The following is a 12808-nucleotide window of genomic DNA, read 5'->3' on the forward strand; positions in this document are numbered from 1 at the left end:
CGGTCTTAAATCGGAACGATCGTTACTGACTGAAAACAATTCCTTTATTGCATTGAGATTCTTAAAGTAATAAAGCGAACATTTTAAATACAGCCATTATGAAAAACAACAAATAACAAAAGTGAAATGATAAGCAATGGCGACTAGTTTGCCATTTGCTTTGGTCTTTGGTCGCAGTATGGGTATTGGGTAATACCATAAAACAGATATCCAGTTACCAGTTATCTGCCCATAATGGTGGGCTCATCTGCCATGGCCACCTCGTCGTTGGGCGCCTTGGCACCCTTCTTCTTGCCAGAATACCAGAGGAACATAACACCGCATAGGATATTGTCCGCGAAAGTGAACCAAGCCAAGTAAACGCCGTAGCCATAGCTGAAAATGAGTAATCTCATTGATGAGAATCTGTATGATGTGATTAATAGCTTACGTTAGCTTTGCCCCTTCAGGATACGCGTAGAACAGATGTTCCTTGGTGTAGTCAATCGAGGAGAAGAGCACCTGGAGCACCACCAGCGCCGTGGATGCGGCCACCAGGTGGATGCCACCCGCCAGACGCTTGAACATGTAGCGCGGATTCATGAACGTGTAGAAGGAGAAAACGGCCCCCAAGCTCATCACGAACAGAGTAATGCAGGCAAAGGACGCCTGCGTCCGGATGTAGTCTGAAAGGGAGTACCAAGCGACTGCCAATTAGGAGCCGTCGTCTGCAACCCACAACCAGCGGTACCTACCCAATAGTTCGTCATCGAAACCGGGCTCATTTCGCAAGGCATTGGAGTTGGGGAACATGTCGATGTACTTGCAGCGCTCTGAGGAAAACGATTAGTTAGGCGATAAAAATAACTTCTTTGGGTTTTCCCACTCACGGTTCGGGATATAGCTGTAGTGGGCGGGCTGACCCTTCTTGGGCGGCAGCGGAGGCACCAGGATCAGGATCACCCGTTCATCGTTGAGCACGTAGGCCGGGATGCTGATATCCCTGATGTAGGTGCCCAGCAGACGAACCACCAGCGGGTAATCCGTCCAGTTGCTGAAGATGGCTAACTGCGCCACCTCGGGGATCACGTAGTAGGACCAGGTGTTGTTGTACTTCACCCGCTGGAGCGCCGAACCGAATGTATTCCTTTCAATGATTCCCTGTACGTCCAGCGGATTAATGGGTATGGGCTTAATGGCCGTGGCATTAAACTGCCGCTGATTCTCCTCGGTGTTCATCACCAGGGTGCGGAAGGCATGGCGCAGCGTCTGGAACTCCATGTCCTCGCCCCGTACCCAGTGGGCAAACATGTGGCGACGCGCCGATTCCGTGAAATTGTCCGACGTCTCCAGCTTCTCCTGCGCGAACTGCTTGATGAAGTCCATTTGGGACAGATTCCGCTTCGCCTCGTTGATGTTCGTCTGCGATGTGTACGACATGGAGCTGAAGTTGCGCACCACCTGTGCATTACTCATGGCATTGGGCACAATCGTGTTCCGGCAGTGTCGCCACAGTCCCGAGTGCGAGGACATGAAGAAACGCCGGGATTCGGGTATGAAAATGCCTTTTGAAAAGGGAAGAGAAGTTACAGATTTTGTTATGTTTATTTCATATACATATCCAAGATAGTTTACGTTATAAATTTTGTTTAATGGTTAGTTTACCCTTTCCGCCGGAAATGATGATCCAGTGATCGGTCGAGATGGCCACTATCCAGATCAGCAGGGACACCACCATGAGCAGACTGCAGCCGAGCAGCACCCGCCGCTGGAACATGTAGGCCTCCATCAGCGGACGACGAGTCTCATCCCGGCCGATGGTCGACGTGGAGACGTCGCGCTTCATCCTGATTGTGGCGCCGGTTCCGGGTCACGTTCCACTCCTAGGGCTCTCTGGACTTTGGCAAGGGGCAATCCACACGCACATGGAACAGCGCACGTTCCTGGGGGAGGAAGTTAACCCATTTATAATCGCTCCCCAGGCAATGAAGTCATGCGGACACATCGCACACATGTGGGACATTGTCGGGTGGCGTTTTCATCATTCGGCAGGTGTTCCGTCGGGCCTACAAACCCGTCCCATCCGATCCCAGACCTCTCTAATTTAAACAATATTTTATTTTTATACTAAGCAAACAGCGGCGGGCAGAGCAACAGTGTTGGGATTTCAAAAACAGGCAATTAAATGTGTTTTAAGGGAACGGAAATACCAGGAAATTTAGAAAAAATAACAAATAATTTTGGCAATAATATAACTCATAAATGTGATTTATTAGAGAAATTGCAGTCAACCGTTGAATTACTTTGTTTGTTTTTATTACTTGTTATTTGTATACTAAACATTTTGAATACATTTTTCAAATAAATGTGGTATTTAATATTTCACATTATAGGCCAGACTTTGTATACTGTATGTATTTCATAGTTTTTAAGATAGTTTAGAGAAAGAATGCGGATCATAACTTTGCCCTAAATTGTAAGTTCGCCTACCGCAAATCCGCGTAAACGTGCCCATTAATTATGTTGTTTTGGAGATTCCGTGCTATTTTCTTTCATTTTATTTTATTTTATTTATCTGTTTGCATACATGTTCCCAAGACAACCAGAAATTCCCATACTTTCGTCGTTGGTCTTTGACAGAAATTAAGCAAATTAGTGGACACAGTCAGGCGAGAAAAATAGATGACAAGAATGCGAATTCCTCTTCAAAAAAGATTTCGGCTCTTTGCGGAATATTTGCAAGAATTAGGTGCGCCTCCGCCGAGTGGGTGCTTGGATGGATAGATTGATGGATGGGTGGATGGTCTGCTGGTTGGCGTGGCAGGTGGGGATTAGGTGGCGGAGTGGGGTGTGCGTGCACAAGTGTCATACACATGGTTAGTACGGCCTGGCATGTGGATGCCGTCTAAATGTGCCTCCATTGTTGCGATACCATAATTTTGGCTACCAAAAGTGTCAACTTATACGTTTCGCTTATTTTCGGGAGAAACCCAGTTTGTTATTCGCCACTTCCGCAATCTATTCCGGGAAAAGAACGTGCAGCTTGCAGCTTGCATCATCGAGAGTCGCGGAGTTGCAGGCACTTGCGTCACTGAAGTGCGTCATTGAGCTGCATCCCATGTGCCACTTTGCTTCGAAAGCGATTTTTTTCGAATTTCTCTGCTAGTTTTTGGTGCGTTTTTTTGTGTATTTTTTTTAGCCACGCACAAGTTACAGCAAGCAGTTTGCATTATTTTTAGAATGACCCACCGCAGGCTTAGCACATTCCCGGCTGACAAAGTGGAGGTGGCATCATTAATTCACAACTCATTGTCGCTTTTTTGGGCGCGAACGTATTGACACTTTTGACAGGCAGGCAGAAATTTTATAATTTTTTCGAAAAAATAAAACACAGCGAAATAAATCTCGAAACGACCGCCCGCCAGTCCGTCCGTCCGTCTGTCTGTCTATTTATTTATTTTGTATTTCAGCCATTGTTTTACTTGCTGTCGGCCATTGTATTTTTGGTTTCTTGGTTTGTGCCGTATTATTCAGACGTCGTCGCAACACACGTTGAATTCCGCCCCGGCGTAAAAGAAGCGAATTTTGAGAAATGTGTATTTAATTAATGCCCCGCATAAATAATGCCAATGCCAGCGGATTTGGATCACCACCGCCTCCTGCCCGCCAGCCCACACCTCATACACCCATAAAGTGTCAGGCGTGGTTACCGTCCGTCAGGTATCCTGATTTATCGTTATATAAGAGCTGCTATACCACCGGTGTTTACCATTAAAGCTGCACCGATGCAACGGAGATCTCTGGCTGACTGGCTAGCTGGCGCTGGCCCCAGTCTTATTGTTTATGAACGCTGTGTTTGGATTTTTATTAGATGCCCGGCTCGGCTCGTTTAAAATAAAATTTGGTTAAACTGCCGACTAAAAATCGAGGCGAACACGCGATAACAACCGAAATAAATGGCTTTATTGCCCGTGAAGCGAGCCACAATTCGAAATAAAAGAGCGCGATCTTTGGTTTTTACAATTCCTTGCGATCAACTCGATCGGATCGCGGCGGTACACGGCTCCGTCTGCTGCTGGCCAAGGCAGAGCACAGACTGGCTGGCTACTAGCCACTAGCCACCAGTGGTTGTCGCTCGCCTGCCTGCCTGCTTGCCTTTTCCTTCCCATTTCTTTTTGGGAGCGCGACGAGCCATCGAAAAAAATAACAAAGGCAGCCATTGTTAGCCAGCATAAACATAAAATCGTTCTACATACGCCTCTGGGAGCGGATTCGGACGTGGTATTTGGGCAGGGCGGAGCTGCCACCTGCAGCAAACCGCCAAAGGAATTACTCGAGCAGACGTCATCGTTGCTTAATTACGCCATAAACATGAACTCTACTCCGCTGCTGCGGCAGTGTGCCCACAAATTTAGAACTTAGATGGATTTAGGCATCGTTTTTTTAATGGTACACAGAGCATGGTACATGGGCAGCTATTTTTATATCTTCGCTAGCCACGCTAGCCGTCCGCCACATTCCCCATTCGCCCGCTTTACCATTAAACGTTGACATCGCTTTTATGAATGCCTTTGGCTATCTGTTGGCATGCCATTAGCGCATCGTAAAGCCTGAAAAAGGGGGCCAACGACTGCGCGGAGGATGACGTTGTGTGAATAACATCTAACCACTTGTTGGCCGGCCAGCCAGTGGTTATGTCTCGTTTGCCAATTTTTTATGGGTAGATGTACGCTGTATGCTGGGTCAGCATTTACCAGCTATTGCTGCCTGTCAGCGATGCGGAGTGCGCCCATGTCCAGGTTAAGTTCGGTGAGGATGTCGTTGGGCGCGGAGCCCTGCATTGTCAGGCCTGCGATCACCTGTTGCGCCTCCGGACAGTTTATGCAGGCGTTTCGGATGGCTAGGATGCTCCACTCCCGCATCACTGAGGAATAAAAAGTAAAGTGTTAACTATAGACTACTTAAACATGTATCAAATTAGTTTCTTACATGGGTTTCGGGCATCCATCGTTGTGCATTCGAGAAGGGTGGGCAGCAGCTGTGTATCCAGGCAGTAGCCCTTGTTGGCCTTGTTGTCATACAGAAGATTGGCTGAACAGCGTACAAGAAGCGTTTTAAGTTCATAGGAGACCTTTTTTTCATAGCCCGCATCAATGTCCGAAGTGAGGGCCACCTCCTCCAGCTTCGTCATGGGCTTATCCAAGCCGCCTCCATCCGGTTCCTTGCCAGCAGACACAACGCATCTCAGCAGGCTGCTTACGTTGATGAACAGCGATTGGTCGGTGGAGTACACATTGGCATACTTCTCTGAGCCGCTGGCACTTGCGATGATGCGCAGTAAAGTGTGAACTTCTCGGGGATGAAGCTCATGCTTCAGCTTAAGAGTTTCGCGCAGGAGGCAGTCAGATTTCATGCGGAATTCTTTGGCAAAATGTTGAAGCAAAAACAGAGTAACATCGCCATTGGGACTGTTTTCCCTCAGATAGTGGGCCACGTAGTCTAGGAAGGCAACGCGTTCTTCAGTCTCCAGCTTCTGGTAACAAGCTACACAGGCTCGTCCATTCTGGACAATGAAGTGCTCCAGGAAGAAGTGTAGGTACTCGAAGTTATAGGTGCACTGCGCCTCGTTTAGAGCCCGCCACAGCTGCAGACAAGTTTTGAGTGCCATCAAGTCGGTGATCAGACCACGACCACTCAGGTATATGTTGTACATGATCATGAGGAGCACATTATTCGAACTTCCCAAAGGAGAAGCGTAAGCTTGCTCGGCGATCTTCAAGCCATGCAGACTCCAGGTAAGTGCTTGGGTGGTCTCATTGTTAACCACACTATTGGCCAGCACCTGCAGAGCTAGGTTATGTATAATTCGATGCTCTGTACGCATCGTTGGATTGAAAGCCACGGCATCTAGAAAGCTGGAGAACTCCACACTGCCGGCCAATGACTCCTGATTTGCCCTGCCTTTTGTGAGCAACAGTCGTAGGTTCTTGAGTAATGACGCAATTTCCTCCTCATTTTCGGTTATGTTGAGGCTCACAAGCTTTTGCACAAGCTCTTCAGTTTTATTTGGCTAGGGTAAATCATATAATTTAATAAATCTTGAGAAAATAACAATAATATTTACCACATGCTCCATTTTCGATAGACGCACAGCTGCTTGCCGCCAAGTGTAATCGATTGGCCAGTACAGTGCTAGCCAACACTGCGTCAATTGGGTCAGAGGAGTGCGGTCACACTGCACTCCGCAAAAGAAAACAAAAGAAAAGGGAGAAAAGCAATTTCGTTTTGGAAAATTGACAAAGTCATGTAGCAAACAGAACGCTGCAGCGCAATCAAAACAAACAAAGCAATGTCACTGCGAGCGCTTCGGAAAAGAGAAACAAGCACTGGCTACGGCAACAATAACAACCACTTAGCACCATCGAGAACTTCACAAGCAACGCTCTTTAAGAAGGCCAGCACAGCAATAACGTCACCGAAGAAATCGTTGCTTAAAACTGGGAACTCCGTTGGCGGATTGGACAAACGGAACCTGAACCTGTTCCGGGAGCAGAAGCTACTCGGTCGCAAGTGCCACTCGAGTCCTGACCTACGACAAATTGGGAAATACCAAAACAACAGCCTGTTGCGCAGCAAATCGGAGGGGGATGTTAGTTTAATCCTGGCCAGCAATTCCGGTGCTCCATTTACAGTGGCAAACGCCAAGTCAGAGGTTTGCCTGCAGAGGATAAGCTCTCACAGTTACGAACCAACCACAAGAACGCCGATAAACAGAAGCGAAATGCTCGGCGGTGCCCGTTCCCATCGCGACCTGACGCAGTCGTCCTATGGCAACCAGCCAGGTGGACATTCTGTCGACTTGGAGACTAGCTCTAGAACCCCTCGCCGCATGAGCGAGTGCAGCTTGGGGTACAGCCAGTCCAGCTCCCGGCACACAGGCTCCAACTCCATGTTCGCCAGCCAGATGACTCTCTCCTCCGGATCGGTGGTGCCCGCCGTAGACCCCAACGCTGTGCTTAGGGTGCCCATCATTGGCTACGAGGTAATGGAGGAGAGAGCGCGCTTCACTGCGTACAAGCTGCGAGTCGAGAATCCGGAGACGAACGACTATTGGCTTGTAATGCGACGCTACACCGACTTTGTGCGGCTTAATAGCAAGCTAAAACAGGCTTTCCCCAACCTCACGCTCATGCTGCCCCGAAAGAAGCTTTTCGGCGATAACTTCAATGCCGTCTTTCTCGACAATCGGGTGCAAGGTCTGCAGATCTTCGTCAACTCAGTGATGGCCAAGGAGGAGCTGCGCAAGTGCAAGCTAGTGCGGGAGTTCTTCTGCCTAGACGAGCCGCCTTCATACTCTGAATCCATGGAGGAGTGTCGGGTAGGTTGACTTCTTTTCATATAATTATTACATTTACATAAGATTTGTTTCTCTTCTAGGCAATTTTCGAAGCCCAGGAGGAGACGATCGAGCATCTGAAGCTGCAGATTCGAAATAAAAACGATCTCATTCTCAGTTTGCAGCAGAAACTGCGGGAAGAAATGAACGAGAAGGAGCAGCTAAGAGAAGCTATGAAGTAGGATTACAATTTCATTTACAAATGCCCTATTCTCATAAGTCAATCTCCCCCTACAGAAATTTGGAGCTCAATTGCTCGCACTGCTCCTCAGCCAATGACAGTTTGTGCATCAAATAGAACTTCGCCAACCCGAGGTGATAACCAAAGTCCAGTTGGACTTGCATGTGCGTACAACATTATGCTGAGCATAACTCTACGCACTGCGCCGCTTGGATGCATATCCAATCCAATGATCCAAACCAAGTGCATATCGAGGGGTTGGCCCCTACAGTGCTTTAGTATTCATATCTAGACCTAGATGCTAGCAAAGTGCTGCCTACGCTGGTACTACACGGAATACGATAGTAGATATTTTTGATATTCGTTTACCAGGCACTTCCAGTTAAGAATGAAAAACCTAGATTAAGTGTATACGATATGTTATGCAAACTCACATACAAAATAAATCTAAGGCACAATTTATTACTCAATGAAAATGGCATTGATGATTGAACAATGAATTAACTGTAACTATATCTAAGGCACAAAGTAAATGGAATCCGACGTGATTTGGGTGACCTACGAATATTATGCTTTAGTGCTAATCAAAGTGATAATGAATCTCTCAAAGGCTGGTCATGGCAGGTGGTCGGGCATAGGCTTTTGGAATGAATCCATATTTGCGTGTTTTCGGAGCATAAGCCCAAAGCCAACCATCGACGGTCTGATTGGTTAAGTCTGCGTAAATCCAATCTCCTCTCCGCACAGAAAGGTACAGGTCGTCTGGAGCTTGCGCTTTGTAATCATACAGCATCACCAGCTCCGTGCCATGGTAGCGTAGATCATCTGTTCCCAAACCCAACTGTGGCTGCTGCTGTTGCTGGGTCTGCTGGCCCGGTTGACCCTGCTGCAAAATGGTCTCCATGGCATTTAAGGTGGCTTTCTGCTGCTGCAAAACTCGCACACTGTCTGCAGGATAAATAAAGCTGGCTGGCACAAATCCTTCCTGGCCATCGCTGCGCATTATCCAAAACCAATCTGGATCCTCGCGATTAAGCACGGTTACAAATTCTCCCCGTTCCACGGACAAATCGTTCTCGTCCCTGGCTATGAAGGTGTACAAAACGATGCAGCGCCCGGACGGTTCCTTCACGAAAGGAGTACACTCTGGCTCCACTAGCATGGTTTTCTCAATGCTGTTGGCAGACCCAGGATTCAAGGCTTCATCGCAAAGAACATCCAGTTTGTTATCCGTGCCCAGGAGCGGTATGTTCTCTTCGATCGGCTGCTCTGGACACTGTTCCCTTGGCAGTTTCTTCTTAACAGCCAAATCCGCCAGTTGCGTGTTGCAGGGAGCACAATAGGAGAATGGTATGAAGCCCTCCTGCCGCGAGTCCTGACCAATCACGTAAACCCAATCGTTCTCTCTGTACAATATATTAACCAGCTGTCCGCGCTTCACTTCCAGCTCATCATCTACGCAAGGAGTAAAGTCGTGTAGCACAACCATCTTGGAATCAGGACTAAAATAGAGTGAGTGTTGTAGAAGTTATTCATACAAATATTGAGATAGACATACCTTAGCCCGTGTTCCTTTTCTATGCCCACTCTAACAAGTGTTTCAATGCTGGAGGAACCAGTTATGCGACCCATGCCCAATACTCCCACCGCTGGCAAGTCCCTCTCTATGCTGGCATTTGTAGCTGAAAAACGGGAATAAAAGTGCAATGTTAAAAAGGCTTATAAAATACTTTTTAAGGTACAATAATTTTCATCTTTAATTACATCATAAAAAAAGGATACCTCACATCATAATATAAGTAAAAACAAGAGAGAACGCTATAGTCGAGTTCCCCGACTATCTGATACCCGTTACTCAGCTAGTGTAAGAGCGAAGGACAGTTTTTGGCGGTTTGTGGGCGTTAGAGTGGGCGTGGCCAAAAGTTTTTTGGCAAATCGATAGAAATTTACAAGACCAATACAAAAATGAAAAAATATTAAAACATTTTTCAAAAATGTGGGCGTGGCAGTTTTGGGCGGTTTGTGGGCGTTAGAGTGGGCGTGGCAACCTAAATCGACAAACTTGCGCTGCGTCTATGTCCCTGGAGTCTGTATACTCAATCTCAACTTTCTAGCTTTTGTAGTTCCTGAGATCTCGACGTTCATACGGACAGACGGACAGACGGACAGACGGACAGACAGACGGACGGACAGACGGACATGTCCAGATCGACTCGGCTACTGATCCTGATCAAGAATATATATACTTTATATGGTCGGAAACGCTTCCTTCTGCCTGTTACATACTTTTCAACGAATCTAGTATACCCTTTTACTCTACGAGTAACGGGTATAAAAAAAAAAAAAAATTCATTCTATTGCATAGAACAAATGCGCTAATAAACTGATTTAAACACACATCTTTTTGGATCTCCAGCAACAAGTTCGTGTTTGAAGTCTTTTGTTTCCGTGCTGCTTCTTCCGCTATCTATCAACATACATACCTTTCTTCTTGTCGCGCCTCATGCGCACGGGGCAAAGGAAAGCCATTTCTTCTCCCCACTCTTTGTTCCACCCCCTTCAACCGAAAAACAGCCAAATTGTGGCTAATTGTTTAATTTCTTTATTGTTTAGATCTGGCACAAGTTTTCTTCTTCTTCTCAATATTCTCTGGTGCTAGAGATGCAACACATTCGATTGGCTGATCTCGATGTAGTCGCCCGCTAATCGATTGTTGAGAGGCGCCAAAATTTGAAAACTCGTGTGCTTGGTGTGTACGTGTTGGCTCTGCTCTTTCAAGCATGCAAATTTCTAGTAACGCGTTAATTGCTCTTGAGTAGCACCTTCGATTTTGGTGCAATGCACCCGAACCGCCGTTTACCTTGATAATTTATTGCTTGTGTTTTATAGGCGCGTTTGGTGGCATGAAGCATAGAAAAACGTTGATTAGGTTGGGCGATTTGATTAATCCACTTTTTTTCAATAGCAGCTATGTTTTGGAGCGACGCAAGGAACTCCTCTGGGCTGATGATCGCTGGTTGGTTTTTCGAGTATAGCGCCGCGGACCATCGCCAAAGTTCTCATCTGTGGATTTATTCTCGTAGTACCTGTAAGTCCGGCGATGTGGTAAGGCATAGTCCAGGGCATGTGTGACCGTTACCGCCTTGTAGGTGCACGCCAAGGACATGATGAGCTTCACAAAATAGCAGACATCCTGGCGTATAAACATAAAGAGTTTTGGATGGCCTTCCAAAAGATACAGGGCCGTATGAGTATTAACTGCTATATCCTGAAGCACATTCATTATGTTGTGGAACTGATGCCACACGAGCACCACGACCTGGGTGCACACATAGAAGCCAAACAGTTCCAGCAGCAGAAGCCACAGCTCCTGCAGCGGTGCGCAGTTCAATACCCGCAAATGATGCAAAATAAGCACGGTCGACAGGACGAGCAGCGCCGCCGGAAGATCGGGAACATGCTCCACGGGCAGCGCATTGCATCCGGCCATGTAGAGACCCACGCAACCCACGCTGCCGGCCACCAGTTCTGTGACCTCGTACATTCCCTGCACAACCACCATTGCAGTCGATTTGGGTCAATTTATTCGGGTATATAGATGTCTCTGTGGACTAACGATTAATTTGAGTTTGCTTCGAGTTGGTTGAGTTTCGAAGGTGTTACTTACTTCTCGAAGTTAGTCAAGGCTACATAGCCATCATAGTCTACTGAGCTCGTTTAAAATTGATACAAAATTTATTGTTAACATTTTAAATTATGAAACATAAGATGGAAGAAGTATCTGTACATTTTAAACATTCTTTTAACATTAAAATATACATAATAATAGATACATAGTTTACAGTGTATTTTAGTGTTTTTTTTCCCCACTCCGACCCAATCACTCTAAACGAACGTCACTTGGGCTATTCGACAGCATTTAAAAAAGCGGGGCCAATGCACTATTTTGGTGCCAAGGATAAAACTTTCGCATGCAATATTCGATTATAATTCAGCGAGGCAAATCCGATGGAAAGGGCAAGGAAACGGGGTGACAAAGAGTCTCAGCAAGAGAGGATGGGTCCAAAGAGAGAAAGTGTCCAAACTGACCTACACTTCGGCATATCCCCATGTGCACATACCCCAAACTAAACTGCGCATTAAGCATCTCGTGCATTATCTCACCAGCGGCAGTGGCAGCAGCAGCAGCAGGTGCCACACCCCCAAAAGACCCCCTTCAACTTGACTTTTGGCTACTACGCAGTTGATTCCACATCCACATCCGCATCACATCACCCATCCCACAACGCACATCCCAGTACCCACAACCCAGAACCCATAACCCATCCCCATGTCCTATCCCAAGTTTTATTAGAGAGAGCTGTCTGCGTTGCGAGTTAATCGATAGAGAGGATTCTGCGCAGTCTTCCAGTCCACGGATGCCATTCACAAAAAGGGGCGGTCAGTGGGCGGGGCAGGAGGTGGATGATAGGGCGAGCCAAGTGGGTGGCAGCCCTGCCCACTCATCATGGCTGTTGTGTCTGCGGGTAATTGTTGCTCGGACCTCTGATGGCCAAAAAATGAGACTAGACAGCGGGCCAAATGAAGAGGAATGAGTCGGAAAATGGGGTAGAATGCCAGCTCCGTCCGGAAAAAGTGGCTCACTGGCTTTGTGGGTCAGCTATTTTCGGTTGTCACGCATATTTTATTAAAATATATAAAAGCCCGGAAGTGAATCAAAATTCATATGCAACATTCGCCCCTGCATAAATTGTAGCATGAATTGTTGTAGCAAATGACCTTGAAAGTTTCGCACCCCTAAAAGTTGCAACAAAAGTGGTGAAATGCAAACTCCACGACCTTGTGGATGATTTATTTCACAAGCGTATATAAAGATAAACAAATGTTTTTCCTTGGAACTTTTAAATCGTATATTATCCTTGAATTATTGTCTAAAAGACTCTTTCCTTTGGTTTACCATTCTCAAATTGCTTTGCACGTTTGCATATAATTATATCTCGAGCATAAATAACACCTCTATATGCACTAAACAAAATAATCATCTTTATTTTCCACATCAATTTAATGCAAATCAAGAAGAAAAGCAAAGCCTTCGGAGGTGCTACATTTATTAAACAAATTTATTTAATAACAAATACTGTACAATTTCCCTTAAGATTGCACTTTCAATTGGGCAAGGAATTTGCCATTTTATCACATCATCCATTTCAAAAATTGTGTAATGTAGTTGGCGAGAAAATAGAAAAGGGGGT

At 46.3% G+C, this 12808-nt stretch overlaps 5 protein-coding genes across 6 annotated transcripts; 1 reads left to right on the plus strand and 4 right to left on the minus strand.

Moving 5' to 3' along the window:
• Positions 1-26: 26 nt before the first annotated feature.
• On the minus strand, positions 27-4172 carry LOC120446919. Of its 2 annotated transcripts, none has more exons than XM_039628160.2 (6): positions 3749-4172; positions 1645-1922; positions 870-1544; positions 735-812; positions 431-686; positions 27-375 (listed from the first exon to the last, which is right to left on the minus strand). In XM_039628160.2, exons 2-6 carry the CDS (start codon positions 1823-1825, stop codon positions 222-224), a joined length of 1344 nt encoding a protein of 447 aa, XP_039484094.1. In that variant the 5' UTR covers positions 1826-1922; positions 3749-4172; the 3' UTR covers positions 27-221. The 2 variants fall into 2 exon arrangements, with proteins under 2 accessions (XP_039484094.1, XP_039484095.1); XM_039628161.2 differs by having other exon boundaries at positions 431-665; positions 3749-4098.
• A 234-nt stretch (positions 4173-4406) lies between these two features.
• Positions 4407-6220, minus strand: LOC120446922 (ataxin-10). Its single transcript, XM_039628164.1, has 3 exons — positions 6104-6220; positions 4969-6049; positions 4407-4903 (listed from the first exon to the last, which is right to left on the minus strand). Exons 1-3 carry the CDS (start codon positions 6113-6115, stop codon positions 4737-4739), a joined length of 1260 nt encoding a protein of 419 aa, XP_039484098.1. The 5' UTR covers positions 6116-6220; the 3' UTR covers positions 4407-4736.
• Positions 6194-8032, plus strand: LOC120446920. Its single transcript, XM_039628162.2, has 3 exons — positions 6194-7357; positions 7417-7553; positions 7613-8032. The coding sequence occupies exons 1-3, from the start codon at positions 6329-6331 to the stop codon at positions 7671-7673; spliced, it is 1227 nt and encodes a 408-aa protein (XP_039484096.1). The 5' UTR covers positions 6194-6328; the 3' UTR covers positions 7674-8032.
• Positions 8001-10169, minus strand: LOC120446921 (SH3 domain-containing protein Dlish). The gene is made up of 3 exons (XM_039628163.1): positions 10040-10169; positions 9115-9238; positions 8001-9058 (listed from the first exon to the last, which is right to left on the minus strand). The coding sequence occupies exons 1-3, from the start codon at positions 10083-10085 to the stop codon at positions 8161-8163; spliced, it is 1068 nt and encodes a 355-aa protein (XP_039484097.1). The 5' UTR covers positions 10086-10169; the 3' UTR covers positions 8001-8160.
• LOC120446924 lies at positions 10136-11269 on the minus strand. The gene is made up of 2 exons (XM_039628166.1): positions 11224-11269; positions 10136-11167 (listed from the first exon to the last, which is right to left on the minus strand). Exon 2 carries the CDS (start codon positions 11116-11118, stop codon positions 10525-10527), a length of 594 nt encoding a protein of 197 aa, XP_039484100.1. The 5' UTR covers positions 11119-11167; positions 11224-11269; the 3' UTR covers positions 10136-10524.
• Positions 11270-12808: the final 1539 nt, after the last annotated feature.

Source organism: Drosophila santomea, chromosome 2R (genome assembly GCF_016746245.2).
Source record: "Drosophila santomea strain STO CAGO 1482 chromosome 2R, Prin_Dsan_1.1, whole genome shotgun sequence".
NCBI lineage: Eukaryota > Metazoa > Arthropoda > Insecta > Diptera > Drosophilidae > Drosophila > Drosophila santomea.